The 9,715-nt window shown below is 48.0% G+C and overlaps 1 protein-coding gene across 1 annotated transcript; it reads left to right on the forward strand.

Annotated features, from left to right (window-relative positions):
- Positions 1 to 227: 227 nt before the first annotated feature.
- Positions 228 to 9,493, forward strand: LOC115275478 (the record flags this gene model as incomplete). The annotated part of the gene is made up of 5 exons (XM_029919261.1): positions 228 to 749; positions 4,155 to 4,232; positions 6,189 to 6,302; positions 8,416 to 8,545; positions 9,167 to 9,493. Coding segments are annotated over 5 exons (906 nt in total), but the record flags the coding sequence as incomplete, so codon positions are not given.
- Positions 9,494 to 9,715: the final 222 nt, after the last annotated feature.

The following is a 9,715-nucleotide window of genomic DNA, read 5'->3' on the forward strand; positions in this document are numbered from 1 at the left end:
GAGACCATGGTGAGGGCAGCAAACGGCCGGGCGGCGGCGGGCGGCGCTACCTGTTGAGGCTGCGCCGTGCCGCCTCGACTGCCGTGGCGTCGGCGTGGAGCGCGGGGAAAGGGCCCTGCGGCCGGCCTGCGTTCTGGGCGGGCAGGCGGTCTGTCCCCGTATCCCTTGCGTCCTCCGTGTTCCCCAGCGCGGCGCCTCAGACCTGCGTCCCTCCATCAAGCAGCTAAAATTACGGACCGGCCACGGGATCTAAAAATAGCGGCGGCGGCGACTTGTCAGCTAGTTGTTGGGATGCTGACGTCGGGGCCCCGGGAGCAGGTGTCCTGCTGGAAGGAGACTCGGTGTCCGGCAGGGAGGGAGGCCCTCCTTCCCTCCCCGGGGTGTGGACTCCCAGCCAGTGCCCCCTCCGCTCCCGGGGCGCGAACCCCGAACAGGTGTTCTCCGCCCCCGGGAGGCGGACCCCAGACAGGTGCCCCCTCCCCTTCGCGTGGCGAGGATCCCCGGCCGCTTTCTCCTTCGTACGCGAGAAGCGGGCCCCCGGGACGCGGACGCCCGACAGGTGTCCCCTCCCTCCCCGGGACGCAGACCCCCAGCCGCCGCGGGGGGTGGGCGTGCCCAATCCACGCCTGAATGGTCCGCTGGCTTCCCGTCTGCGAGCTCACCTGGGCGAGGCGCCCGGCAAGTTGGTGACTGGTGTCCGGAGGGTGACCGCGGCCCCCACACTTGGCAGAGTCCTGGCGTCTGTGAAGGTTCTTAAAACCGTGATTTTACGTCTGCCTCTTTAAAAAGTAAATCAAACGATAAGCTGTAGGGATTGGAATCAGGCTGAAACTGCTTAAGAAGAGTCTATTCGGGGTTTTGCAGTTGGTGGCTTTGGATTGGTAACTAGTTTTTATTTCCTGATTCGGACCTGGAAACATGATGATTGTGATTTTAGATTCATGCTCCCGTTTAGAGGTCTTTACATTTTATTCCGGGGCGGACAGAGCTGAAACAGTTTCTGTATCTGAGAAAGAAATGAGAATGTGTTGTTATGTAAGCCGAACTCAGAAATCAAAAAAGTGTACAAAATCTTTTTATTGTATAGCAACATGGTCAGAAGTGATTAAAACATATAAGGCATTCTGTAAAAATCTGGAGTTTCTCAGTTCCTTCTGTTAAATCATTGCTAAAGCGCTAAATGTAAGAAAAGTAGGAATTAGATGGTTTTCCTGCTTCTAATATCTGCCAAGGCCTGTATTTATTTTTTTTATGTCCTTCTGGAAAATAAACATTAAATCAACTGAGGTATGCAATTGGAGGAGGGAGATATGTGCAGTTGATTTTTTTTTAGCTTAAAATTTTAAGAAAAGGATTTTAAATGGGATATGCCATTTCAAAGCTTACCCTCTGCTTTGAAAATGTAAGCCCTTGAGCAAAGAGCCTGTCTTGTAAACTACTTTGTTTTGTTTTTAACAGTGAAGCCGTAATAGACTTAAATGGTAAAATCAAACAGTCCAAAGAGAACATTGGTTTCTCTCTCAAGTCAAATTCTTGGTATTCTTTCCCCAGAGGCAAATAGCTTTTCTAACTTACTGTGTGATCTTCTGGAAATCTCTGTGTACACATCCTCCATAGAGAAGACCCCGTGTTTACATAAGGAAAGGCTCCTTGCACTGGTACATGCTCTGCCTTTTTCACTGAGAGTGTGTGTGGGTGCTTCTTTATCACGTATCTTTGTCTTGTTTGTTGAAATGGCTGCATAATATTTTTCTTTTTTTATGTAAACATTTATTTTTTTAATTTTTTTAATGTTTTATTTATTTTTGATACAGAGAGAGACAGAGCATTAGAGGGGGAGGGGCAGAGAGAGAAGGAGACACAGAACCAGAAGCAGGCTCCAGGCTCTGAGCTGGCTGTCAGCACAGAGCCTGACACGGGGCTCAAACTCCTGAATGTGAGATCTGACCTGAGCCAAAGTTGGAGGCTTAGCCAACTGAGCCGCCCCAATTAATTTTTTTTTGACGTTTTATTTTTATGTTTGAGAGACAGAGTGTGAACGGGGAGGGGGAGAGAGAGGGAGACACAGGATCCAAAGCAGGCCCTACACTCCGAGCTGTCAGCAAGGAGCCCGATGTGGAGCTTGAACCCATGAACGGTGAGATCATGGCCTGAGCCAAAGCTTGACAGTTAACTGACTGAGCCACCCAGGTGTCCCTTGAGTATTTTTTTTTTAATGTTTATTTAGAGAGAGGGGTGGAGAGAGAATCTCAAGCAGGCTCCGTGCTCGGTGTAGAGTTGGATGTCCAGCCAACTGAGCCACCCAGGCATTGGCAGGTTTACTTTTCATTCATTAATTGATTTTACCAACAAAAGATTATTTTATTCAGGAATAAAAGAGAATTGCAATCTGGGAAAAACAAGCTGTGAACAAAACCATAGGCAAGTCCTGGCAGGATTACTTTTTTTTTTTTTTTTTACTTTGGCCAGCCAAGCTTGCATGTAGTTATTTATTTACTTATTCATTTACTGATGTGTTTATTTACTTAACAATGTGGGAGAGAGAATGCTAGCACACACACATGAGAGGAGGAAAGGTAGAGAGAACCCCAAGCAGGCACCCTGCAGTTATTGCAGAGCCCAACATGAGGCTCGGTCTCGAACTGAGATCATGACCTGAGCCAAAATCAGGAGTTTGATGGAACCAAGAGCCAGACCCCTAACTGATTCACCTAGGTGCCCTTATGTATATATGTATGTATGAGAGACAGCATACAATTGAGGAAAGGGGGAAGAGATAGAGCCCCAAGTAAGCATGCTCAGAGCAGAGCCTCTACTTGGGGCTTGATCCCACGACCCTGGAAGCTGAAATCAAGATTTGGCCCCTTCTCTCTGCCCCTCCCTTGCTCACGCACTCTCTCTGAAAAATAAACATTTTTAGAATTTAAGAAGAAAAGAGTTGCCCCCTCAACTGACTGAGCCAACCCAGGTGCCCAAGTATTTTTTTTTTTTAACTATCTGTTGATAGTAGGATTTGCTTAACTCTTTTAGTTTAAGAGGTTTTGTTTTTTTTTAAAAAATACACATACCAAAACTTGCCATTGTAGGCATATTTAAGTGTTTAAGTGATATTAAGGACACTAATGCTGTTAATCAGCTCCCAAACTTTTTTATCTTCTCAGAGTGAAACTCTACCCGTTAAACTGCTTGTCTCCATTCCAACCTTCTCTCCAGCCTCCAGCCACTACCATTGTTCTTTGTCCCCCTCTGATTTTGACTAAGTACCTCATATAAGAGGAATCCTACCTACAACCTACAACACGTGTCCTTTGGGACACTTAGCATCATGTCTTGTAGTGCGGACCAGAATTTCCTGTATGTAGCTGAATACGATTCCGTCGTATGTGACCCCCCCCTTTTGTTGATCCATTTCATTCCTCAGTAGACACTGGAGCTGTCTCTGTCTTGAGGCTCTTGTGAACAGTGCTATATGAACATGCTTGTGTGTCGCTGCATTGAGTCCCCGCCAGTTTCAGTCCCTTGCGCAGAGACCCAGAGTGCAGTTGCTGGGCCAGATGCTAATTCTTTGTTTAATTTTTTGGGTTTTCTCTCTCTAAAACAGCTAACTTTTTTTTTTATTTCTTAAGTTTCTCCCTTTTTAAAAAAAGTTTATTTTTGAGAGAGAGAAAATGTGCTGCGAGGGAGAGGAACAGAGGGACAGAGGATCCCAAACAGGCTCCACAAAGACAGCACAGAGCCTGCCTTGGGGCTCGAACTCAGGAACTGTGAGATCATGATCTGAGCTGAAGTCAGGAGCTTAATCAATTGAGCCACCCAGGTGCCCCAGTGTGTTAACATTTTAAAAAATCATTTCTTTATGAAATATTTCCAGCATGAAAGTTCTAGTGATTTGATTAAGATTCTTCAGTGTGAAATTCAAGAAAAACATTCAGACTTATAGAAAACACATTTTAAATAAGAATTTAAGGTTTCACATATTTATATAAATTAGTAAATAGTGATATTATACATGTATATTTGAAATTGAGGAAAGAGATCACATATATATATTTTTTAACTACCTGAAGTAAAAGTGGAGAAAATTGCTTCCCAGATGTTTTTGAAATGGCATTTTTGCCTTTTCATCAGCAGTAATTTTTTTTTTTCCCTCTTAGGCTGGAGGCAAAGCTGGAAAGGACAGTGGGAAGGCCAAGGCCAAAGCAGTGTCTCGCTCACAGAGAGCTGGGCTCCAGGTAATTGATGCTGTCATAATTCACTGCTGGATTATTTTCTTCATGGTTGTAATTCAAGACCCATAAATGTTTCACTAATTACAAAATTATACTTGTCCTGTGGACCTTTCAATGAGATGAAGTGGTCAAAATTTAAATCCCAACACAATAGTCTTTTAATTTGTATTCTTTGAAATGAGAATAAGTTATGAAGTGGAATTAAATGAGGTCTTAAAGTCTGTTACTTCTAGATTATAATTATGTAACTGTTTTTTTGTAAATTGGATCACACGAAAGTCAGTATGCTGTGATTTTTCTTTCGGGGGCGGTCTGTGCAGCGGGCATTAACTCTGAGGCAGAGGCAGAGCTCGGGGGAGCACATGGACTGTGCACCCGTTCCCCGAATGTCTCCCCTAAAGCTGCCTTCTGTTTTAGCCTGAGTGATACACTCAAAACACTAAATATTTTCAAACTTGATGTGTTTGAGTGGTTGTAACTTTAATCCACAGACTCAAATATTTCTGAATAAGTGAGAACCACTAGCTAGAGGAGACCCTTTTGAAACAGGATAGTTTGAAGGCTGGACTGTAAGGTTTGGGTTTTCTTCCTTTGGCACTGGTGAGCCATGGAAGATTGTGGAGCCAGAGGATGACAAGGGCCAGGGGCACTGAAGGAAGGGGGAGAGAACTCACCCTTGACGGGTAATTGGGTGGGCTCTCCTAGGACATTGCGTAGCTGTCAGTGACTCAGCACAGCGCAGGAAGGCGGCAGAGGCTGTGCCATGCGTTAGGAGTGAAGGGAGACACCCTTGGCCCAGGGTGCGGTGGAAGGAATAGAAGGCACGTGTGTGTCCCCCGGGGCTGAGAGAAGGGTTTCCCTAAGGCCGAGAAGCTGGGAGTTGGAGCAGGTTGTATTGTAGTAGGGACACGTTGGGAGATAGTAAGTGTAAGGTGAGTCAGTTGAAGTCCCCCTGAGACATCTTCCGGAAGATGATGTCTCCAAGTTGTAGATTGGAGTCCCCTTTCCAAGAGGGGTGATGAAAGGAACTACAAAGTTAAGGGCACGTATGTAAAACTGGGAGCTCGTGCTGTGGGTCAGTCTAGTCCGCGGAGCACGAGAGGGGAACCGGGGGGCCTCAGGCAGACCCCACGCGAGGTCGGAGAGTCCCCAGAAGGCTGGACACCGGCCCTCGGCCTACCCTCAGGGAGGCTCAGATCCTCAGGGATTGGGTCTAGAAGTGGCTACTGGATTTGGCAGTAAAAGCGTTAACAACCACCCTTCAAGGATGGTGTTTGGCAAAAGCCAAGACTGGGTTAGAATAAAATGGTGATAGGTCAGTTAGGGATCTGGGATTTGCTTTCTTAAGTTTTGCCTTTGGAAAGGAGAGCCACAGACGGACTGGAGTGGAGAGTTGTTTGCAGCAAGGCTCAGGGAATGGACACAAGGGGGAAGGGCAGGCGGGTGGGGAGGCATTGGCAGGAAGGGGGATGGTCGGGCTATCAGTGCTGGCGAGGTGTCGGGGTGCAGAAAGAGTGTAAGAAGGGGGCTGTAGGGCAGAGATGCACTGCGCAGGGACACGTTGGAGAAAGTTCCTGTCCTCGGAGCATCCCCAGGGGAGTCAGCGTGTTGTAGGGAGGGGTGAAGTCTGCCACCACCTCGAGGCCCATGCACTGGCAGCCACACACTTGGCCCCTTCTCTGACTGTGCCGGCTTCGCGGACCCCCCTCGCTCAGAAAGTAGCCCCACAAAGCCTGAGGGGGTTTATGGTTCTTCCCCGTTGACTCTGTTCTCAGGAGGGTGGACGCGAGACGATTTGAGCCCATTTCTGGGACACACACAGGTGCCAGGGACCGCCCTTGCTGAGTAGGTGGGACTTCTGATCCGTTCAAGCAAGTTCACGTTCTCCCGTGCCTTGGGTCACGCTCGGAGGTGCGATGGCGAGGCCGTGGTGCTTCCCACTGGCGATCTGTCTTTCAGTTTCCCGTGGGCCGCATCCACAGACACCTGAAGACCCGCACCACGAGCCACGGGAGGGTCGGCGCCACGGCCGCGGTGTACAGCGCTGCCATCCTGGAGTACCTCACGGCTGAGGTCAGTTGTGTGCAGGGTCGGCCGGTGCGGGGGTGGTGGGAGCCCGCAGGGGTGGGGGGCATCTTCTCGGCCCAGCACCCAGTCCCCGGCCATGTCGGAAAGAACCTGATGTTCTCTTGCTTAATGTTAAGGCAAAGGCCCACAGTCCTGTTTGCACGAGAGGTGACGGCGTCTGCGCCTGCGGCACTCTGGCACCAGCGAAGCAAGTGCTGTGAATGGAAACCACCGTCTCTTCGTGAACGTGGGGGTGGCAGGGGTTTGCCAGGGTGTCGGGACATATTTAAAACTTCCACATACTTTCTGATGGTTCTGGTTACAGACGTGACAAGCCCTGTTCATTCTCTGCGTGGTTGGGTGCATGTAAGATGCTGAGTCTTGGTCAGTGTGACATTACAGGACGATGGGTCAGTTGGGCAATTGAAATTCTTAACACCTGGGTGATAGACCACCCCTTCCTCCATCCCAGCCCCTAAGAAGGAGAACCCCCTGGGGACCGTGACACGCCTTGTCCTATCTGTTCCAGCCAGGGCAGTATGAGTAGCAAGCAGGCCAGGCGGAGGTGACAGCCAGGCTGATAGAGAAAGAGGGAAGTCCTTCCACAGGAACGTGTGGTTGGGACTTCAGCCAAGAGGTGGACGTCTGGTGTGTGTGAGTTGTTAGTGCTGACATTTGGTTACCTTTAGCAGTCCCTGCACCACAGGCCGTGTCTACCTTGTTAAGTCGTGAGCCAGGGACACCGGGCCCATCCCCCTCATTCTCCTTCAGCCTGACACCAGTTCGTGTCCGGGGAGTGGCAGACATTTTGGGGCAGGTGCACATTTCATTCATCACCTGGAAGCATAGTGTTCAGACTCCGATGTCCCAGGTCTCATCCAGACTCCCACTTTCTTTCTTCACGGGAACTCTGAGTACACTTTTCTTAGGTTAAGACTAGACCACGAGCATTCACATATGCAGTCCACATGTTTTCCAGGTGTCTGTGTTTGGGGTGTAAAGAAAATCCTGAAATCTAAAGTCAGGAGTCTTTGCTTTTCAACCTTGGCTTTACACTTGGGGAGCTTTGAAGAGACAGCAGTGCCCAGACCGGTCAGAGACTTGCGAGGACAGAACAGGGGTCCCGGCTGCTTCTGACCCGCACAGGGCTTCCTGCTGCTCTATTTAAAGTGAAGCTCCGTTGAGTGATTTTTTATAGGGCTTCCATCAAAGGTTTCATAATGCCAGTACAGTCTCTGGAGGCAAAACAAATTAGAAATGCACTTTTTATGGCCTGCTGGGACTTTGAAATTGCTTTAGTAGAAAATTCTCATTCTAGAATAAAAGGCTTCTAGTATATTGCCTTTGGGTTAGAGGACCCAGTGATGTTAAAAACACTAAATAGGAAATACTATTTTTTAAAATAAATTTACTAATTTAAAAAAAAATTTTTAAATGTTTGTTGGAAACCAATTTGACAATAAACTATTTAAAAATAAATAAATAAAATGTTTATTTTGGAAAGACAGAGTAAGTGGGGGGGGGGGGGCAGAGAGAGAGGGGGACACAGAATCGAAAGCAGGCTCCAGGCTCTGAGCTGTCACCACAGAGCTTGACGCAAGGCTTGAACCCACAAACCATGAGATCATGACCTGAGCTGGTGTTTAATTAACTGAGCCACCCAGGCACCCCCCCCCCTTTTTTAAAAATAAATTTATCAATTTTTTATAGGAAATTATTTTAAATTCTATTTTAAAATTTTTCTCTAAGTACTAAGAAATAAGTTCCATCCATTAAGGGCTATGCAAAAATAGACTATAGGGCCATACTGAAATCACGATTTTCCTCAGTGTTCACATTCGGAATCTTGACTAGGGGATAGTGTTAAACCTCAGCCTTCTTTCTGGAGAAGTGGGTTCTTGGTCTGGCTCTCCAGAAAATGAATAAGGGAGACACCAGCAAGGTAACGAGATCTCTACGAAAGCATCAGGAATAAGAAGAAGCCCGCGTTACCTGTTTATACGTGTGCGGGTCTTCTGTGCAGACGCTGTACGGGTCTGTGTCCCTGTGACTGACTGCAGGTCCACGCTCACCGTCCCGCACTTGAGCCTCTGATCCACGGTCTCCTTGTGCCTTGCAGGTGCTGGAGCTGGCGGGGAACGCCTCCAAGGACCTCAAGGTAAAGCGGATCACTCCGCGCCACCTGCAGCTCGCAATCCGCGGCGACGAAGAGTTGGACTCCCTCATCAAGGCGACCATCGCGGGGGGTGGTACGTAGGGTCTCCTCTCCCGCCCAGGTGGCTTTTGGCCTTTTAGTGACCCTAGAACACACAGGGACTCTGACTCCAGGATTCCTGGAGTTCGGAGTCTGTTACAGTAAAGACTCCTTTCATTCTGATCCCAATAAACATTCCCGCTTGCGGCCTGATACAGTGCTGCATTAGTTTAGCACGTTCGTCGTCTAAATCTCATGTATGATCCCTAAAACCTGAGGTTTCAGATATTTCCCATACCCTCATAGTGGTGGCTTCAAAACGATCTTGAGAATCGGCTCGCTGTGATGCCCTTGGAAGTCAGGGCTGAGGTGAACGAGTGAGTCTGGGTCACTGAAGGCAAGATGTCTGCCGGGGTTCGGAATCCCTTCTGGGTCACCTTTGGAGAAGCTCTTCAAAGCTCTGCTTTTTCTTCCCCAAAGCCCATCAAAGCTGTGTTCTATGTAGTTTTAGGGGGGTGCACAGACTTCGAGAGAGGGAGCCCTCGGCATGGGTGCCTCCATGGGGTCAGCGTGTGAAGGGGACTTCAGTGGACTCTGTGGCCGGGGGGTTGCTCGTGGAGGCCTGGAAGTGGTAAGAGGCCCCCAGAGAGTCATTCATGTTTCCGTTTCCTTCCAGGTGTGATCCCGCACATCCACAAGTCTCTGATTGGAAAGAAGGGACAGCAGAAAACCGCTTAGAGGGCTGTTTTACCCAGCCCTTCTCCTGTCACTGTACTGTAACTGGGACAGAAGAAATAGTGGGGACATGGGGGATTTTTAAAAGAGGCTGAAGGAAAAGCTTAGACAATTTCTGTAGACACAATAAGAGACATTTGTATGTTCTTAGGCTCAAAGTTTGATAAAGTACCTTTCCGTGTGGCAGCACTCGTGTGGTGATTGGCTAGGTTTCTCCCGTGTGTTTTATACAAAAATGGAATTGATAAACCATTTTTTACAAAAAGAATCGGTCTCAAAACTGTTCTGTTCATGATGTGTTGGAAATATTTTGCTCATACTTAGAAATGTTTTAAAATTTTGAATCAGTTATTCTATATTCAGAGTAATCTTTAAAAATTTTTTTTTTAACATTTATTTATTTTTGAGAGACAGAGATCATGAGCAGGGAAGGGGGAGAGAGAGGGACCCACAGAATCGGAAGCAGGCTCCAGGGTCTGAGCTGCCAGTA

Source organism: Suricata suricatta, chromosome 2 (genome assembly GCF_006229205.1).
Source record: "Suricata suricatta isolate VVHF042 chromosome 2, meerkat_22Aug2017_6uvM2_HiC, whole genome shotgun sequence".
NCBI classification, from domain to species: Eukaryota; Metazoa; Chordata; class Mammalia; order Carnivora; family Herpestidae; genus Suricata; species Suricata suricatta.